Below are 21,660 nucleotides of genomic sequence, written 5' to 3'. Positions count from 1 at the left end.
GTCGTGACCATCCTTTAACCATGTTTCAGTAATGGCCACTAAATCATAGTCATTTACGATGATTTGTGCCACCAACTCATTTACTTTATTCCGAATACTACGAGCATTCAGGTAAAGTACACTTATGTTGGTTTTTTTTACCTCTGTTTTGAATCTTAACATCTCCAGTTTTATTCCTTTTGTTATTACTGGGCCTATTCACTGTGCTCCCCTCAGTCACTGTACCTTGTACTGTCGCCCTTATGGATTTCTGACTATGTCTTCTCTGCCTTGCACTTTTCCCCTTACTTCCTTTTGTTTCTGTCCCTGTTTTACTACCTTCCAACTTCCAGCATTGGTTCCCATCCCCCTGCCACATTAATTTAAACCCTCCCCAACAGCTCTAGAAAACACCCCCCCTAGGACATCGGTTCCAGTCCTGCCCAAGTGCAGACCGTCCGGTTTGTACTGGTCCCACCTCCCCTGATGAGGCCATTCAGCCCATCAAGACTGCACCAACCCTCTGAAAGAGCACCCTACCTAGTCCCACTCCCCGGTCCTATCCCCGTAACCAAACCAAACCATCTTTGGACACCAAGGGACAATTTAACATGGCTAATCAACCTAACCTGCACTTCTTTGGACTGTGGGAGGAAACTGGAGCACCCGGAGGAAACCCACGCAGACACGGGGAGAACGTGCAGACCACACAGACAGTGACCAAAGCCGGGAATCGAACACGGGTCCCTGGCGCTGTGAGGCAGTAGTGCTAACCACTGCGCAACCCTGCCGCCCAGAGGTTGGTGGGAATCTGGAACTCTGCGTGAAGGGGTGACAGAGGTGGGAACCCTTACAACATTCAAGAAGCAGTTCGGTGAGCACTTGAAATGCCACAGCACACAAGGCTATGGACCAAGTGCTAGAAAATGGGATTAGAATAGATAGGCTGGCACAGACTCGATGGGCTGAATGACCTCTTTTTGTGCTGTAAAACTCTGACTCTTTGAAATGCTCATGAAATCTGGCAGTGACCATGATGCAACAAAAACTCTGTCTCATTCCACTGCTGCCTAACCGTAGTGTCTCCAGCATTATAGTTAATAAGAATACGTTATTTTTTACTTCTGTTTTGATACTGGACACACCATTCAAAATTCAATAAGTTAATTCATCCCCCCCACCAACAATCCAATATCATCTCAAAGTTAAAAAATAACCGTCAGCATTTCCAAGACAGATAACCAACCAATATCAGTACGTATATTACTGATGTTTGTTTTAACAGGGATGAAAGGATAAAGGAAAATCTTGCCCCCATAAGACTGGCATCATTGGAAGGCTTCTTCTGCTTTACCGGCAGTGACACAAATAACCTTAGGCTAATTGGGTTTAAGGTAACCTGGATCTATCTGTAACACACAGAATGCAGAGAATCAAAATTACCTTTTGTGTTTCATAATGAGACCCACTGAAAACTCTATTTTTCGGTGCTTCTCATCTGTATGTCGTTTTACTGCAACTTCAGTTGTTTGGTTCTTGCGTGCAATCTGCTCCAAAGTTAGCTGGACTAAGTGTCCCACCACACCATGCTGAGAGGGATCCACAGCTTGTATGTGTTGTAGAATATCCAATACCTATGAAAAATAAAGCAACAAAATTGAATGGACTTATGGACACAAACAACCACAGTGAAATCTGTATAGACACTCGCAAAACAAAAAAACACCAAACACTTCAAGAGATTCAAATTTTAAAAAAGAGGAACTCGAAAATTAATTGCAAGTTTCAAACAATAGAGACCTTCAATACACGAAGCCCTTCTTCAGCTTAAAACATGGGCACAACCTGTTCCTAACCTGCTCTATCTGGAACTTCCACCGAGTCGGGGCCTCTGATACTTTCCATTATAGCTTGCCTCCTTTCTTCCCCAAATTCTCTCAAGTTTGTCATTTTCATAAGGTCTGTGCACAAAGCAGGTTCTGTGATGGAAACAGCTTCTCTGCTTTAGAAAGCATTTTACCCAGTATTTATTGTGGCACAGAACAGCTCTCTCTCTCTCTCTCTCTCTCTCTGGGACTGAATAAATGCATGGCTCTCTCAGTGTGATGGAGCAGTTTCTCTGCCTTGGTGGATGTTGGATTAAGAAATCCCAATTCGACAAAGGCAGTTTCCTTCACAAATCTTATTGCCATTTCACAATGGCCAGCATGCATTGACCTCATCAGCCTCCTGAAGCAAAGCTAAATGTGAAAGTGTTATCCTTTCCTGCTCCGGTGCTCTGTCCACACATTCTTTGGTAGCCATGATGTGGAGATGCCGGCGTTGAACTGGGGTGAGCACAGTAAGAAGTCTTACAACACCAGGTTAAAGTCCAACAGGTTTGTTTCAAACACGAGCTTTCGGAGCACGGCTCCTTCTTCAGGTGAATGCTGATTCACCTGAAGAAGGAGCCGTGCTCCGAAAGCTCGTGTTTGAAACAAACCTGTTGGACTTTAACCTGGTGTTGTAAGACTTCTTACTGTGCACACATTCTTTGGCATGGTTGGGAGAGAAGCTGCTGTTGACTGGATTCTTTCCTTTGCTTCCTGACGGTGGATCCAATTCTTTGATGAGCTTTAGCTTTAAGGAATGATGCGGATGGTTGTCCCAGGTCTCTATGCTGCTCTATAGTGATGGACACGCCCAAGAGTCCAAGCTATTAGTCAGTGCGCTATTAAAATTATTGCTCAACCAGAAAACTGCAGATTCACTCCGATACAGCATGTGACCCACTATTTGTTCCTTCCCAAATATTTTCAAATCAGTTCTAAGATTTGCCTTTGGAAGCTTCAACCCACAATCATATTTCCCCCATTCTTGTCCAAATGATCCAAATCATCCAAAATCATCCAAATGCTGGTCAGTCAAACACAGTTAATTACTGAAGTTACACTCTGATCAAGTGAGTGTGAGGAATTGAACAAACGAATGTGATATAAAATAGGATAATTAGTTAGAATAACATAGACATAGAATATACAGGCAGAAGGAGGCCATTCGGCCCATCGAGTCTGCACCGACCCACTTAAGCCCTCACTTCCACCCTATCCCAGTAACCCAATAACCCCTCCTAACTTTTTTTTGATCACTAAGGGCAATTGATCATGGCCAATCCACCTAACCTGCACATCTTTGGACTGTGGGCGGAAGCCGGAGCAACCGGAGGAAACCCATGCAGACACAGGGAGAACGTGCAGACTCCGCACAGTGACCCAGCCGGGAATACCTGGGACCTGGCACTGTGAAGCCATGGTGCTAATCCCTTGTGCTACTGTGCCGCCCGTATGTAGAGGATAGAGCCATGGATATTCAGTTCAATTTCCATTTGTCAGATGTGACAAGCTTTCCAAACTGCTACTGGCAGAAAACACATTATGTCACATAAATGAAATGAATGTCGCCATAATCCCAGATGGCCAAAGGCTCTCCCCTTTGAGAGAGAGCTAACTGGTGAGCGTCACCACACCTCAGGATGAGAAGGTGGGACCTTCATGGATAACCTCAGCCGGTACAGGAATTGAACCCGTGCTATTGGCACCATTCCGACATCACAAACAAGCCATCCAGACAACTGAGCTATATGCTACATAGCCATTTACTGACTAACACATTGCTAAGCATTCCAAAAGAAATCATGGGCGGGATTCTCCGTTGGCTGACGCCGAAATCGGGAAATGCAATTGAGAGGAGAATAGGTTCCAACAGCAAATTCGCGGCGGGTGCCGATTTGACGCCAAATCGCAATTCTGTCACATCGACAGCGGCATCAATGTGGTCTGGAACGCACGTACAGTAAACACTATTTGCATATTATTAGCAGGCCCAACCCGGTAATCTCCGGGACCTCCGTGATTCTCTGGCTCTGATGAGCTGAGTTCCCGATGGCGTGGTTCACTTGTGCTTTTTAAAAAAAAATCATGAAACCGGTGTCATGACTGCTGAGGGAGAGAGGGTATACGGAAAGTGTCCAACATCGCCATAGTGTACTTATAGTTGTGCCGCTGGCCAGGGGGCTTCTGCCAGGGCCGGGCGGAGTAGTGGGGGGGTGGTCAGGAGGTGGACTGTGGGGTCGGGATGGATAAACATGGAACACCATTGCCGCAGCCGGAAAGGCAGCCATGCAGCTGTGCACACCTTTGACAGCCCACTGTGAACTTATAATAATAATAATACTAATATTATTATACTGTTAATAATATTATTATTATTGAACTTAGGGCCACAGGTCGTATTGGTGTCCCACGAGGGCACTCCCCTCGGTACCCTCTGGTCCCAGCCGACCAATCAGCGGGATTGGCGCACTCCAGCGCAACTATCTGCGCAACACACTGTATGAAATGAAATGAAAATGAAAATCGCTTATTGTCACGAGTAGGCTTCAATTAAGTTACTGTTAAAAGCCCCTAGTCGCCACATTCCGGCGCCTGTCCGGGGAGGCTGGTACGGGAATCGAACCGTGCTGCTGGCCTGCTTTAAAAGCCAGCGATTTAGCCCAGTGAGCTAAACCAGCATTGCTTCAACCGATGCCAATGCTTATGCAGTTACATTGTATATCTTGTGTTGCCCTATTATGTATTGTCATGTATTTTCTTGTCTTTTCTTGAATTTTGTTTAATTCCCTTTTCTTCCATGTACTGAATGATCTGTTGAGCTGCTTGCAAAAAAATACTTTTCACTGTACCACGGTACACGTGACAATAAACAAATCCAATCCAATCCAACTAGTGCCACATTGTTGGCTGGGATGAGTGTCTGTGGAGATTGTAATGTGTATATGCGGCTGCAGCTTGTCAGCCTCCCAAGTGTTAATCATGGACTTGGCAAATCCCGCACTGTTTTTCATTGGAATCGATTGTGTTTCACGTGGCGCCAGTGCTAGCTCCTCCACAGACACTAAACCAGTCCAGGATCGATGCCAGTTTTGCTATCGTGAAAGTCCACAAATCCTGCTCTGGTGTCAACACTTAGACTCAGGAACGGAGAATCCCGCCGCATAAGTTTAACTACTAACAGAAGCTTCCAATTTCACCAATTACCTTTTCTGGATTGATTCCCAGGTGAAAGTAAAGTCTGGCCTGAAGCATCAGGTATTGAACATCATCAGGAGCCAAGGTGAGATACAAATCAAGAGCATTTCGTAGTAATTGGTAAGACTGGTCACTGCCCTCTCTGTAAACAACAACAAAATATCAGGCAAATGTGTAAGGAAACATTTCCCTTTAAAGGGTTTCTTAAGTTTAACAATTAAGTGCTCCACTTTATAATGCAGCTATCAACCATTGAACTTAGAACTTGCCCTTGTTTAGAGCCTTTCAGATATTCAGTGTTCTAAAGCACATCACAGTCAATTATATACATCCTGAAATGTAGTCATTGATATTATGCTGACAAGCATAGCAGCCCAGCCAAATTACACACAAGATCCCAACAACAGCAAATTAATGCTCAGTCAATATTTTTGGTGGTGCTGTGTCAGGAAGAACTGCTGTCCATGATATCAGGAGAATTTGTTGGCCTTCTTCAAATATTGTCATGGGATCTTTCAAAATAACTTAATAATCTTTATTTGTGTCACAAGTAGGATTACATTAACACTGCAATGAAGTTATTGTGAAAATCCCCTAGTGGCCACACTCTGGCGCCTGTTTAGGCACACTGAGGGAGAATTCAGAATGTCCAAATCACCTAACAGCACGTCATTCGGGACTTGAGAGAGGAAACTGGAGCACCCGGAAGAAACCCACACAGACACAGGGAGAACATGCAGACTCGGCACAGACAGTGGCCCAAGCCGGGAATTGAACCCCGGTCCCTGGCACTGTAAAGCAACAGTGCTAACCACTGTGCTACTGTGCCGCCTGTGTTCACCAGCTCAAGAAAATTAGGCCTCAGTTTAGAACATAGAACATTACAGCGCAGTACGGGCCCTTCGACCCTCGATGTTGCGCCGACCTGTGAAACCATCTGAAGCCTATCTGACCTACACTATTCCATTTTCATCCATATGTCTATCCAGTGACCACTTAAATGCCCTTAAAGTTGGTGAGTCTACTACTGTTGCAGGCAGGGCGTTCCACACCCCTACTACTCTCTGAGTAAAGAAACTGCCTCTGACATCTGTCCTATATCTACTACCCCTCAATTTAAATCTATGTCCCCTCGTGTTGGTCATCACCATCCGAGGAAAGAGACTCTCACTTACCTTAAATTACTTACCTTTGCAGGGGTTGCAGTCAGTTGGATTTCGGCGGGAGCTGGGATACTTCAGCTGGTGAGTAGATTTGTCAATTTCAAATTGCAGCAGCCAGCCATTGGATACCGGCAGGGGCTGAGCCTATAGGGAGGTGAGTGGTAAGTTTAAATTACTTACCTTTGCAGGGGTTGCAGTCAGTTGGATTTCGGCGGGAGCTGGGATACTTCAGCTGGTGAGTAGATTTGTCAATTTCAAATTGCAGCAGCCAGCCATTGGATACCGGCAGGGGCTGAGCCTATCGGGAGGTGAGTGGTAAGTTTAAATTACTTACCTTTGCAGGGGTTGCTGTCAGTTGGATTTCGGCGGGAGCTGGGATACTTCAGCTGGTGAGTAGATTTGTCAATTTCAAATTGCAGCAGCCAGCCATTGGATACCGGCAGGGGCTGAGCCTATCGGGAGGTGAGTGGTAAGTTTAAATTACTTACCTTTGCAGGGGTTGCAGTCAGTTGGATTTCGGCGGGAGCTGGGATACTTCAGCTGGTGAGTAGATTTGTCAATTTCAAATTGCAGCAGCCAGCCATTGGATACCGGCAGGGGCTGAGCCTATCGGGAGGTGAGTGGTAAGTTTAAATTACTTACCTTTGCAGGGGTTGCAGTCAGTTGGATTTCGGCGGGAGCTGGGATACTTCAGCTGGTGAGTAGATTTGTCAATTTCAAATTGCAGCAGCCAGCCATTGGATACCGGCAGGGGCTGAGCCTATCGGGAGGTGAGTGGTAAGTTTAAATTACTTACCTTTGCAGGGGTTGCAGTCAGTTGGATTTCGGCGGGAGCTGGGATACTTCAGCTGGTGAGTAGATTTGTCAATTTCAAATTGCAGCAGCCAGCCATTGGATACCGGCAGGGGCTGAGCCTATCGGGAGGTGAGTGGTAAGTTTAAATTACTTACCTTTGCAGGGGTTGCAGTCAGTTGGATTTCGGCGGGAGCTGGGATACTTCAGCTGGTGAGTAGATTTGTCAGTTTCAAATTGCAGCAGCCAGCCATTGGATACCGGCAGGGGCTGAGCCTATCGGGAGGTGAGTGGTAAGTTTAAATTACTTACCTTTGCAGGGAACAGGAAGTTTGTCCCGTGGACTTCTGGGAAGGTTTACCCCTCCCTAGTTAATAAATTCTGGTGGAGAGGAAACCCGAGACACTACACGTGTAGTGTCTCCCACCCGCCCTCCTCCTCTAACCTAATAATAAGACCCATTGGGGTGAGCAGGTGAGTGCCTTATTACATTATTATTTCTCTTTTTCTTATTTGTTAACCAGAACTAGGTTGGAAAAGACTATATCAGAGGTCTCCAAGTTTTTTTAACTGAAATTTATACAAAGTAATAAATTAATTAACTAATCAGAGATGGCTGGGCAAGTGATGTGCTGTAGCTGTATGATGTGGGAGCTGGCTGTTCCCCTTGTGAATGGCAATGACCACATCTGCAGCAAGTGTTGGTTGCTGGAAGATCTCCGGCTCAGAATTGATGATCTGGAGTCTGAGCTTCAAACACTGCGGCACATCCGGGAGGGGGAGAGTTACCTGGACACTTTGTTTCAGGAGGCAGTCACACCTGGGAGATTAAGTAATTCACATTCAGTAACTGATCAGGGACATCAGAGTGTGACTGTAAGTGAGGCAGGCAGAGGGAACCTGATTTCAGGAGTGCAGGAGTCTCAGCCCTTGACCTTGTCCAACAGGTATGAGACTCTTGCTCCCTGTATGGATGAGGAAAGGGGCTCTGGACAGGATGAGCCAACTGACCACGGTACCATGGTGCAGAAGGCCATTCAAGAGGGGGGAGTAAAAAGACAAGTAGTTGTTATAGGGGATTCTATAATTAGGGGGACAGATAGTATCCTATGCAAGCCGGATCGGGAGTCTCGCATGGTGTGTTGCCTGCCCGGTGCCAGGGTGCGGGACATCTCTGACCGGCTTGAAAGGATACTGGAGCGGGAGGGGGAGGATCCAGTTGTTGTGGTCCACGTTGGGACTAACAACATAGGTAAAGCTAGGGTGGAGGACCTGTTCGGGGACTATCAAGCACTAGGAAGAAAATTGAAGTACAGGTCCTCAAGGGTCATAATCTCTGGATTACTGCCCGAGCCACGTGCCAATTGGCATAGGGATAGGAAAATTAGGGAAGTAAACACGTGGCTAAGGGATTGGTGTGGGAAAGAGGGATTCCACTTCATGGGACATTGGCATCAGTTTTGGAACCGGGGGGATCTGTACCGTTGGGACGGTCTCCACCTGAACCGATCTGGAACCAGTGTTCTAGCGAAGAGGATAAATAGGGTGGTCAGTAGGACTTTAAACTTCTGAGTTGGGGGGAAGGGAAAGTGAAAGCGACAGGGAGCAGGGAGTTAAATGGCAAGATACGCAGGAGGATAACATGTAGGCAGGTGGATTTAAGCTTGAGGCAGACTAGGAATGCAACAAAAAGGAAGGATAACTTTGGACATCTTAGGACTTCCAATATCTGTACTGATAAGAAAGTTAACATTAAGGCACTTTACCTGAATGCTCGTAGCATTTGTAACAAAGTAGATGAACTAATGGCACAGATCATCGTGAATGATTATGATGTGGTAGGCATCACAGAGACATGGCTGCAGGGGGTTCAGGACTGGCAGTTAAACATCCAAGGATATACAACCTATCGAAAAGACAGGGAGGTGGGCCGAGGGGGTGGGGTTGCCTTGTTAGTTAAGAACAAAATTAAATCTATGGCACTAAACGACATAGGGTCGGATGATGTGGAGTCTGTGTGGGTAGAATTGAGGAACCACAAAGGCAAAAAAACCATAATGGGAGTTATGTACAGACCGCCTAACAGTGGTCAGGACCAGGGGCGCAACATGTACCGGGAAATAGAAAAGGCATGTCAGAAAGGCAAGGTCACAGTGATCATGGGGGACTTCAATATGCAGGTGGATTGGGTAAATAATGTAGCCAGTGGATCCAAAGAAAAGGAATTCATGGAATGCTTACAAGATGGCTTTTTGGAACAGCTTGTCATGGAGCCCACAAGGGAGCAGGCTATTCTGGACCTAGTGCTATGTAATGAACCAGACTTTATTAAAGATCTTAAAGTAAGGGAACACTTAGGAAGCAGCGATCATAATATGGTTGAGTTCAGTCTGCAGTTTGAAAGAGAGAAGGCAAAATCGGATGTAATGGTGTTACAGTTAAATAAAGGTAATTACGAGGGCATGAGAGAGGAACTGGTGAAAATCAACTGGAAGCAGACCCTAGCAGGGAAGACAGTAGAGCAAAAATGGCAGGAGTTTGTATGCATAATTGAGGACACTGTACAGAGGTTCATCCCCAAGAAAAGAAAGATTATCCAGGGAGGGATTAGACAGCCATGGCTGACAAAGGAGGTCAGGAAATGTATCAAAGAAAAAGAGAGATCCTATAAAGTGGCCAAAAGCACCGGGAAATCAGAAGATTGGGAAGGCTACAAAAACAAACAGAGGTTAACAAAGAGACAAATAAGGAAGGAGAGGATCAAATATGAAGGCAGGCTAGCCAGTAATATAAGAAATGATAGTAAAAGTTTCTTTCAATACATAAGAAACAAACGTCAGGCCAAAGTAGACATTGGGCCAATTCAAACTGATTCTGGAAGGCTAGTGATGGGAGATGAGGAAATGGCTGGAGAACTTAATAAGTACTTTGCGTCTGTCTTCACAGTGGAAGACGTTAGTAATATCCCAAAAATTATAAAGGGTCAGTGGGCTGAGTTGAGTATGGTTGCCATTACAAAAGAGATGGTGCTAAAAAAGCTAAAAGGTCTTAAAATTGACAAATCTCCTGGCCCCGATGGGCTACATCCTAGAGTTCTGAGGGAGGTGGCTGAAGAAATAGCGGAAGCGTCGGTTGAGATCTTTCAAAAATCACTGGAGTCAGGGAAAGTCCCGGACGATTGGAAGATCGCTGTTGTAACCCCCTTGTTCAAGAAAGGATCAAGACAAAAGATGGAAAATTATAGGCCAATTAGCCTAACCTCGGTTGTTGGTAAAATTCTAGAATCGATCGTTAAGGATGAGATTTCTAATTTCTTGGAAGAGCAGGGTCGGATTAGAACAAGTCAACATGGATTTAGTAAGGGGAGGTCGTGCCTGACGAACCTGTTAGAATTCTTTGAGGAGGTGACAAGTAGGTTAGACCAGGGAAACCCAGTGGATGTGGTCTATCTGGATTTCCAAAAGGCCTTTGATAAGGTGCCACACAGGAGGCTGCTGAGTAAGGTGAGGGCCCATGGTGTTCGAGGTGAGCTACTGGCATGGGTTGAGGATTGGCTGTCTGACAGAAGGCAGAGAGTTGGGATAAAAGGTTCTTTTTCGGAATGGCAGCCGGTGACCAGCGGTGTCCCACAGGGTTCAGTGTTGGGGCCGCAGCTGTTCACCATATATATTAATGATCTGGATGAAGGGACTGGGGGCATTCTAGCGAAGTTTGCTGATGATACGAAGTTAGGTGGTCAGGCAGGTAGTGCTGAGGAAGTGGGGAGGCTGCAGAAGGATCTAGACAGTTTGGGAGAGTGGTGCAGGAAATGGCTGATGCATTTCAACGTGAGAAAATGTGAGGTCTTGCACTTTGGAAAAAAGAATCCAAGCATAGACTACTTTCTAAACGGTGAGAAAATTCATAATGCCAAAGTACAAAGGGATCTGGGAGTGCTAGTCGAGGATTCCCTAAAGGTAAACATGCAGGTTGAATCCGTGATTAAGAAAGCGAATGCTATGTTGTCATTTATCTCAAGAGGGTTGGAATATAAAAGCAGCGATGTGCTACTGAGCCTTTATAAGGCTCTGGTTAGGCCCCATTTGGAGTACTGTGTCCAGTTTTGGGCCCCACATCTCAGGAAGGACATACTGGCACTGGAGCGTGTCCAGCGGAGATTCACACGGATGATCCCTGGAATGGCGGGTCTAGCATATGAGGAACGGCTGGCGTTCCTGGGATTGTATTCATTGGAGTTCAGAAGGTTAAGGGGAGATCTAATAGAAACTTACAAGATAATACATGGCTTAGAAAGGATGGACGCAAAGAAACTGTTTCCGTTAGGCGAGGAGTCGAGGACCCGTGGGCACAGCCTTAGAATTAGAGGGGGTAAATTCAAAACAGAAATGCGGAGACATTTCTTCAGCCAGAGAGTGGTGGGCCTGTGGAATTCATTGCCGCAGAGTGCAGTGGAGGCCGGGACGCTAAATGGCTTCAAGGCAGAAATAGATAAATTCTTGATGTCGCGAGGAATTAAGGGCTATGGGGAGAATGCTGGGAGGTGGAGTTGAAATGCCCATCAGCCATGATTGAATGGCGGAGTGGACTCGATGGGCCGAATGGCCTTACTTCCACTCCTATGTCTTATGGTCTTATGGTCTTATGCCCACCCTATCTAACCCTCTGACTATCTTATATGTCTCTATTAAGTCACCTCTCAGCCTTCTCCTCTCTAACGAAAACAACCTCAAGTCCCTGAGCCTTTCCTCGTAAGACCTTCCCTCCATACCAGGCAACATCCTAGTAAATCTCCTCTGAATCCTTTCCAAAGCTTCCACATCCTTCCTATAATGTGGTGACCAGAACTGCACGCAGTACTCCAGGAGCGGCCGCACCAGAGTTATGTACAGCTGCAGCATGACCTAGTGGCTCCGAAACTCAATCCCCCTACTGATAAAGGCTAGCACACCATATGCCTTCTTAACAGCCCTATTAACCTGGGTGGCAACTTTCAGGGATTTATGTACCTGGATGCCGAGATCTCTCTGTTCATCTACTCTACCAGGAATCTTGCCATTAGCCCAGTACTCTGCATTCTTGTTACTCCTTCCAAAGTGAACCACCTCACACTTTTCCGCATTAAACTCCATCTGCCACCTCTCAACGTATCTATGTCCCTCTGTATCCTATAACATCCTTCAGCACTATCCACAACTCCACCGACCTTCGTGTCATCTGCAAATTTACTAACCCATCCTTCTACACCCTCTTCCAGGTCATTTATAAAAATGACAAACAGCAGTGGCCCCAAAACAGATCCTTGCGGTACACCACTAGTAACTGAACTCCTGGATGAACATTTGCCATCAACCACCACCCTCTGTCTTCTTTCAGCTAGCCAATTACTGATCCAAACCACTAAATCACCTTCAATCCCATACTTCCTTATTTTCTGCAATAGCCTACCGTGTGGAACCTTATCAAACGCCTTACTGAAATCCATATACACCACATCAACTGCTTTACCCTCATCCACCTGTTTGGTCACCTTCTCAAAAAACTCAATAAGGTTTGTGAGGCATGACCTACCCTTCACAAAACCGTGTTGACCATCGCTAATTAACTTGTTCTTTTCAAGATGATTATAAACCCCATCTCTTATAACCTTTTCCAACATTTAACCCACAACTGAAGTAAGGCTCACAGGTCTATAATTACCAGGGTTGTCTCTACTCCCCTTCTTGAACAAGGGGACAACATTTGCTATCCTCCAGTCTTCCGGCACTATTCCTGTCGACAAAGACGACATAAAGATCAAGGACAAAGGCTCTGCAATCTCCTCCCTGCCTTCCCAGAGAATCCTAGGATAAATCCCATCTGGCCCAGGGGACTTATCTATTTTTACGCTTTCCAAAATTGCTAACACCTCCTCCTTGTGAACCTCAATTCCATCTAGCCTGGTCGACTGAACCTGAGTATTTTCCTCGACAACATTGTCTTTGTGTAGTGTAAACACTGACGAAAAATATCCATTTAACGCTTCCCCTATCTCCTCTGATTCCACACACAACTTTCCACTACTATCCTTGATTGGCCCTAATCTTACTCTAGTCATTCTTTTGTTCCTGATATACCTATAGAAAGCCTTAGGGTTTTCCTTGATCCTATCTGCCAACGACTTTTCGTGTCCTCTCCTCGCTCTTCTTAACTCTCCCTGTTCCTTGAAAAAGCTCCACATTTCGATTGTACCCATCCCTTGCAGTTTCCTTCCCCATCCTATACATCCTAAATCTTGCCGAATAGCATCATAATTGCCTTTCCCCCAGCTATAATTCTTGCCTTGCGGTATATACCTATCCCTGCCCATCACTAAAGTAAACATAACCGAATTGTGATCACTTTCACCAAAGTGCTCACCAACATCTAAATTTAACACCTGGCCGGGTTCATTACCCAGTACCAAATCCAATGTGGCCTCGCCCCTTGTTGGCCTGTCTACATACTGTGTCAGAAAACCCCCCTGCACACACTGCACAAAAACTGACCCATCTATAGTACTGAAACAATAGTATTTCCAGTCAATATTTGGAAAGTTAAAGTCCCCCATAACAACTACCCTGTTACTCTCGCTCCTGTCGAGATCAACTTTGCAATCCTTTCCTCTACATCTCTGGAACTATTCGGAGGTCTATAGACAACTCCCAACAGGGTGACCTCCTCTCCTGTTCCTAACCTCGGTCCATACTACCTCAGTAGACGAGTCCTCAAATGTCCTTTCCACCGCCATGATACTTTCCTTGATTAACAATGCCACACCCTCCCCCCCTCTTTTACCAACTTCTCTGTTCTTACAGAAACATCTAAATCCTGGAACCTGCAACAACCATTCCTGTCCCTGCTCTACCCATGTCTCCGAAATCGGCACATCGAGATCCCAGGTACCAACCCATGCTGCAAGCTCACCCACCTTATTCCGGATGCTCCTGGCGTTGAAGTAGACACACTTCAAACCAGCATCTTGCTTGCCAGTGCCCTCTTTCGAACTTTTAACCCTATCCCTGACCTCACTACTCTCAACATCCTATACACTGGGACTACAATTTAGGTTCCCATCCCCCAGCTGAATTAGTTTAAACCCCCCTGAAGAGCACTCGCAAATCTCCCCCCCCCCCCCCCCCCCCCCCCCCAGGATATTGGTACCCCTCTGGTTCAGGTGAAGACCATCCTGTTTGTAGAGGTCCCACCTACCCCAGAATGAGCCCCAATTATCCAGGAAACCAAAACCCTCCCTCCTGCACCATCCCTGTAGCCACGTGTTCAACTCCTCTCTCTCCTTATTTCTCACTTCGCTAGCACGTGGCACGGGTAACAACCCAGAGATAACAACTCTGTTTGTTCTAGCTCTCAGCTTCCACCCTAGCTCCCTGAATTTCTGTCTCAAATCCCCATCACTCTTCCTACCTATGTCGTTGGTATCTATGTGGACCACGACTTGGGGCTGCTCCCACTCCCCCTTAAGGATCCCAAAAACACGATCAGAGACATCACGATCCCTTAAGGATCCCAAAAACACGATCAGGGACATCACGAACCCTGGTTTAATGCCTCATTTAAGAAACTTCATGGAATGGATGCCCACAACATATCTACAAGTGGTCTTCGATGCCTAACAGTGAGTATCTATCCAGTCCCGCCACTGGCAATGCAATGATAACCCAGACCTCACCATTGTTTCCAAATGTCAAAGTGGAAGTGTGCTTCATGCAAAATACTGCCCAATTTCTCCAAGAGGCAACTTAGGCCCATAATCACCAATGCTGATATTGAAATCCTCATGAATCTGTCAAAACGGACTGGGACTGCTACAGAATTTCAAAAAAGTGTTGACTTAAATACCTGTTCTGATGAAATATTATTTCTGATTCACCGCTCTCTTGGCTGCCACCACCAAGAAAGCCATTGCAGGGACTGCCAGGAAGAATTCAACCCCGTTGAAAGCAACCCATTACCTGCCCAAAGAGTCATCTGGGCTCGAAACATGAGCTCTTTTCTCTCCTTACAGATGCTGAGATTTTCCATCATTTTCTCTTTTTGTTCCATTACCTGCCCTGGCAGCACAACTTGGGAAGTCCATAGATCATGTAGACCACTCCGGAAACATTAGACGCAAATGAATGGCAGCACCGGTTCAGTATATTAAAGTCTGGACTTTGCACATTCTAGTCACCATGCCTAGATCTAGTCACCATGACAGATCTTACCACAATGCCCCGATCTTACCACAATGCCCCGATCTTACCACAATGCCTAGATCTTACCACAATGCCCCGATCTTACCACAATGCCCCGATCTTACCACAATGCCTAGATCTTACCACAATGCCTTGGAGCTACTAATCAAACAAAACACCAACCCAATTCCATCGCCTGCAAGCAGATGGAGAGCAAAAAAGAACCACTCGACAAAAACACCAAGTGAACAGATCCATCAACTACATCAGACAATGGTCTCAATCCTTCCACAAGCCCCCACTCACCATCAGTACAGCAATACAGATGACGCGAATGAGAATTCAGATCCCCTCCTGGAACTTCTACTTCAACAAGGCCCCAAGAGACTCCAATGACTGACAAAACTATACGTCAACACCACCGATTCTTGACGCATAAAAGGGAGAAAATGGTCACTGCTATATTCAACCCAGGTGAACCGACTGACAACCTGTGAAGCTCGAGGCCAATATTGCTCCGGTGCATATAAACTAGAAAATCATGAATGTATCATCATCCAGAAAATTGCCTTCTCATCTAGTTAGGGACTTGAATAAGTGGGATTCCGGCAGAACCACAGATGCTGGACCAAGTTTTGGTCTTTGCAATGCACAACAATGCCAGATTTCAGAAGAAATCCAAGGGCAGCACAGCCTTTGTAGACCTGTCTTCAGTCCTTTAATCCAGACCGTGTTGTAGGCTGATGCCAAAGCTTGCAAGGATCATCCCGTCTCAAAACTCACACATGCTATAGATGATGCTGAGCAATAATCTATTTGGACAAAGTCAGCTAACCCCAGTTCCTCAACAATGAACTGTCAGAAGATTCAGCACTCTCACCAAAGCTTTTCCAAGTCTACACGAGTGACATTTGCCAACCAAGACATGAACATTTCGCGCAGGTGACTTTGCACTGGCCACACAAGCTGCCACCTTCAAATACATTAGCCTCCCTGTTCAAGGTGGACTCCAACGCCATAGAAAATAATTGTGAAAATGGAAGTTTAACTTAAACCCTCAACAAATCACTACAAGCCATCTCAATAACAGGAATTGTAAGTGCATCCTGAAAATGATTTTTCGCAACAATACTGTGCAAAACGATCACACTCCGACCGATCTCAAAGTGAAGCTGAACTGCACCGAATAAAGTAACTGCTAAGACAAAAACAAGAGTCAACCATTCCTAAAAGTGGGGAGCATCAGCAACAATGTTTCAGGCACGAAGTAATGGGCCCATGTGTACTCCAACTAGAGTACTGTACACTGACATGGGCTAGAAATAGTCACACTCAACTTGATGTCCAGCTGAACACTGCAATGCAGCGTATCTTGAAGGCTCAAGTGAACACCAACACTCTGGCTATCCATGCTGTCACATATCACTCTCCCACCAATTTGCCGGACTGCCACAAACTTGTTGGGAAGTCCTCCAGCATTGCTTGGGAACATGCAAGCCCTTTTAAAAGATCCCTGACTGCGTCCTTGTGTGAAAACCATGAAGTATCATCAAACACATTCGCACAAACCATGGCAGATGCCAATACTTGATGCACAAGTGGAAAATTTTAAAACTCTCCAATGTATGCCCATGGTCATCCAGGGCAGACCTTGGAACATAAAGCGACTGAAAGCCCAAAGTTACAAATATCGTGGAGGCATCACAGCAACTCACTCTGGTACTTTTGATGCAATTATCTGTTTTAACCACTTGAGTGATTGCAGCCTTATGTCAGGATGAGAAAAAGTTAGATATACAATGCAGTACTCACTGCACGAAAACGTCAGCCAAAATTATGCACTTACGTCCTGCAGGTGAATTTGCATCCTCAAACTCCTAACTCACAAATGAGAGTGCTACCAATAAGATAGCTGGTTTAGCACAGTGGGCTAAACAGCTGGCCTGTAATGCAGAACAAGACCAGCAGTGCAGGTTCAATTCCCGTACCAGCCTCCCCGAACAGGCGCCGGAATGTGGCGACTAGGAGCTTTTCACAGTAACTTCATTGAAGCCTACTTGTGACAATAAGTGATTATTACAATCACCAAAAATGTTATTGGTAAAGAAACTGAATGTAATGTTTGTTGTGGTGGTGATAGGGTGGTTAACTGAATGAAGGAGGCTGAAACTGTTTACCTTCAATGGTATTGATTACATTTTTCTGAAAACTGTCATGCTTAACAATTCCCCAAGCATTCAACAAACCTATTTCGGAGTCTAATGTCATATCATACAAACAGTCAAATCTTTAGAATACCTGCAGTATTTGGCTGTTCAAGCTAGTTATAAAATTATTATTATATATTACGAACAACAATATGCCTTTAGTTTAATTTATTTTTTTGATTCCATGAAGCTCTCCTTCCCACAAATGGTTTTCTGCCCAGTAAGTCCGCACAGCACATTCATCTGAACAGCCAGAAAGGGCAATCCCCCCTTCTCCAAAGCTCAGTATTATTAGGCATCACAAAAGAACAGCACAGGTGAAGCACACCATCAGATTTCCTTACTGCTTGGTCTTTGGCACGAGTAGTCATGAATGTTTCATTTTCACCGGCAGAGCCAATATGGCTTTGAATGTCTGGCACCCAATTATTTGGAACTATCACTCCAAAACGAATACCAACTTGCAGACTTGGGATACATCTCTTACCTCTTTCCCAGGTGGAAGAGGTTTGTTACCATGCGGAACAACACATCCTTGGTGGTAACAGAACTGTAAAACTTAGATGCAACTTTCTGGCCAATCAGATATTCACATTCCTTAGCAGTACAAGATTTCCCATTATCAAAGGCATCAATATAGACATAGTCCAAAATATCTGCACTCCTGGGAAACATGAGAGAATAAAGAATTCAGTTATAAACTTCACAACACAGAAAGCAATGATTTTTTATACAATGGCAAACACCTAAAAAATGGAAAGAAATTAATCAAATATGTAAATTCCCAAAAAGAACCGATGATTTTTTGGAGAAGTTCCTGTCTATTTTAAAAAGTAATGAAATAAACATACTTGGGGGTAAAAAAAAAAGTTATTTTATTTTAATCTTGTATTACAAAAGTTAACACTGCAATACCTCAAGAGCCAAACATGAACAAATCTGTAATAAGAATATGTTCTGCATCTTGACTAGTTTGGAAAAAACATTATTCATTCCACAAATTAAAAAGTGCAAGATGTTTGAATTTCCCATGTTAATCAATTACGCCTTTAACCAAGGCATCAAGAAATTGATAGGGAAGATTTACTTTGTATATTATGTCATAAATACGTTCACAAGTCAGACAAGTGATCGGCTGTAGCATTTACTTTCTTATTCAGATCGGTTTTGAAAGCAGCATCATTTCATCACTTCTAAAGTGATTGGTGCAATTATGGAAGTTGGACAGTATATCATGTTGCAACTTTTTAATATAAACTTAGAGTACCCAATTCATTTTTTCCAATTAAGGGGCAATTTAGTGTGGCCACCTACCCTGCACATCTTTTGGGTTGGGGGGGGGGGGGGCGAAACCCACACAAACATGACGAAAATGTACAAACTCCACACGGACAGTGACCCAGAGTTGAGATTGAACCTGGGACCGCGACGCCGTGAGGCAGCAGGGAGAACCACTACGCCACCGTGCTGCTCGTTTTGCATACTTCATGTGCAAACCTATATCAATATCATGCCACACCAGATCACATCACATTCATAACGCGATAGCATAAATAACATCTCAAACACAAAAAACATCCCAGGGTCTTCACAGAAATGTAATCAAAGAAAAATAGACGCTGAGCCAAAGGAGGAGGTATTTTGAGTGGCAACCAGAAGGTTAGCTGAAAGTGACTTTTAAAAGGTTTGTAAAGGAGAGAGGTTGAGAGCTTTAGGAAATATTATTTAATAGTCAAAGGGCAGACCAGCAATTGATTGAAGGTGCACGAGAAGGGAGACTGGGAGGAACACCATTCTGGCTACATTAAAATAAATTTAATTTAATTGATTCCTTCAAAAAGATATATAAACATTATTACCTGTCAGGTTTTTGGCACCATCTTAAGAGAAAGTGACTGGGAAAGCTGACTGGCTCCAATCGTAAACCCAGATTCTTGCCTATTGTTGAATATATCACACAAAGTGTGATAGGAATTCCTTTCTTTTGTGCAAGCACCTAAATACAAATAACACAAGAATTTTTTATATATACCTTCACAATTAGACCGAGAACAATCTTAAAAGTCTGATACCTGGCATATGTAGGAATTCATGGGATTGTAATAATCATCTTCATTTCCTTTAAATTTGAGCTGCTTGTATAATACACAGTTCATAGCATCCAGAACATGTTGCTGCTGTCCTAAATCATCAATAGACACTTCATCTGAAATATCAAAGACAAAAGTCATGCAACAACATGCAGGATATATGCATTTTTGATACATTTTTCATTTATATTGCAATACACGTTTACGCCAAAAGAGAAGTTCAACTACTGCCCACTTCACTGAAGAAAATCTATTTTTCAGTAAACATTAACATAAAGCACAACATTAACATAAAGCATCGACGGCTAGCAGTGTGATTTCCCAGGATCTCGTGCTTCAGAAGCAGTTTTGATAATGTGTAAAGTTTGGCCCCAGTTGTTACAAAAGCAGCACTCTGGATGCACAGGTTCAAATGTCAGACAACATCAGGATTCACACTTGGGTCCCCAGCTGCAAATTACTAGACTTTTGTATTGCTGGTATTTCATTTCACTGTACTTTAGAAGTCTGAGGTTAGATCCAAAGAAGTGGGATTCCTTGTACAATATGAAATAAGAACACAACGCTGATCCATTAGAGAAAAAAGCAGCACAGCTAAAGTAATTTACCTCTTTCTGCAGTGATACTTGGGTGAGAAGAATGTTTTAAACGTAACACTTTCTTCACCTCTTCTGTAATACAATTTAGCTGTAAAAGGACATTCTCCAGGGAGGTGTCTGCTAAAGGGTTGCAGTATTGGTCTACCAGCACAACACCTAATAAGAAATGTATTCAAACGTTATGTTTATATTCCTAATTAATTATATATAACTTTATAATTGAGAGCACATAAACCTGCCCCATTTTTTGGGGGGTGGAGAACATAATTTGTGTAGTGTAGTATCATTTTAAATTCCATGTTGCAACACTGAGGAAACATACCCTAATTCCTACATGAAAAGTTCCCCTAACTCATTCAAATCTGAGGGGATGATGCAGGAAAGAAATGGAGTCAACTTTGCAAACAAACATATAAATTAGGAGCTGGAGTAGGCCATTCAGTCCTTCAAGCTTGCTTTGCTATTCAACAAGATCATGGTTAATCTAATTTTAACTTCACCTTCCTGCCTAAACCTGATACCCCCAAAATGTTTATTAAGAATCTATCTTTGCTTTAAAGATATTCAAAGACTCTGCCATGATCTGCTTTTGAGGAAGAGGATTCAAAAGTCTCAAACCCCTGAGAACATTTTTTTTCATTTCTGTTTTGAATGGGTGACCCTTTCTTTTTAAACAGTGACTTCTAGTTCTAGATTCTCCCACAAGAGAAAACAGCCTCGCCACATGCACCCTGCCAAGTCCCCTCAGGATCTTATATGTTTCAATCAAGTTGCCTCTTACACTCCTAAACTCCTGTGGATACAATCCTAGCCTGTCCAACCTCTCCTCATTAGACAACCTATCCAATCCAGGCATTAACGGAGTTAACCTTCTCTGAACTGCTTCCGCATTTACATCTTTCCTTAAATTAGGAGACAAATAGAGTATGCAGTACTCCAGATGTTGCCTCACCAATACCCTGTGTAACTGAAGCATAACCTCCCGACTCTTGTATCCAATTCCACTTGCAATAAACACTAACATTCGATCAGCTTCCTAATTACTTGCTGCACCTCTCCCTCAGTTAATCTTGAGTGATCTCAAGGTTTGCAAGAGTGGTGCTGAATGAAACTCAAAAGCAGGGTTTTCCATCTGATCCTTCACCAGAGAATGATGCATTAAAAATGATAACTTCACAGATATATTCACATGAAAATTATCCATTTCTATTTGTACTAGTTGCACATGTTAATAATATGTATATTTTTGTCTTTCTAATAGTTATCGGAATAAGAAAGGGGTTTACACTAACTTCAAGGGATTTTGTTACTTTTACCATTTCTCGATATATACGTTTTTATGAAACATAATTAATTCACTTACCTTCAATTAATTTTTGGTGTTCTGGTGGAGTTCTGAGAAACTCCTTCAACTTTTCCATGATGTCCTGCTGACGAAGAAAGCACAGGATTTTCCGAGAATAAAATTTCCAAGTCAGGTACTTCCTGCAGTAAAACACATCTCCCTAATTATCCAATATTTGCCTCACTATTAATTTAACTATAATCTTTTAA

The 21,660-nt window shown here is 44.0% G+C and overlaps 1 protein-coding gene across 4 annotated transcripts in view; it reads right to left on the bottom strand.

Annotated features, from left to right (window-relative positions):
- The window catches only part of fbxo21 (F-box protein 21), a 68,049-nt gene that overhangs the window by 29,497 nt on the left and 16,892 nt on the right, over positions 1-21,660 (bottom strand). For 3 of the 4 annotated variants that reach the window (XR_005459933.1, XM_038790592.1, XM_038790612.1), the window contains 7 exons: positions 21,470-21,591; positions 20,116-20,262; positions 19,490-19,623; positions 19,277-19,413; positions 17,905-18,081; positions 5,055-5,187; positions 1,423-1,613 (listed from right to left, as the gene is read on the bottom strand). Coding sequence is in view for 3 of the 4 variants with exons in the window: in XM_038790592.1 (XP_038646520.1) it covers positions 1,423-1,613; positions 5,055-5,187; positions 17,905-18,081; positions 19,277-19,413; positions 19,490-19,623; positions 20,116-20,262; positions 21,470-21,591 (1,041 nt within the window). In the remaining variant the exon portion in view is untranslated. The remainder of the gene's footprint in view (positions 1-1,422; positions 1,614-5,054; positions 5,188-17,904; positions 18,082-19,276; positions 19,414-19,489; positions 19,624-20,115; positions 20,263-21,469; positions 21,592-21,660) is intronic. The other variant, XM_038790601.1, reaches the window with a different exon arrangement.

Source organism: Scyliorhinus canicula, chromosome 1, assembly GCF_902713615.1.
Source record: "Scyliorhinus canicula chromosome 1, sScyCan1.1, whole genome shotgun sequence".
Classification (NCBI taxonomy): Eukaryota; Metazoa; Chordata; class Chondrichthyes; order Carcharhiniformes; family Scyliorhinidae; genus Scyliorhinus; species Scyliorhinus canicula.
This window is presented reverse-complemented; position numbering and strand designations above follow the sequence as displayed.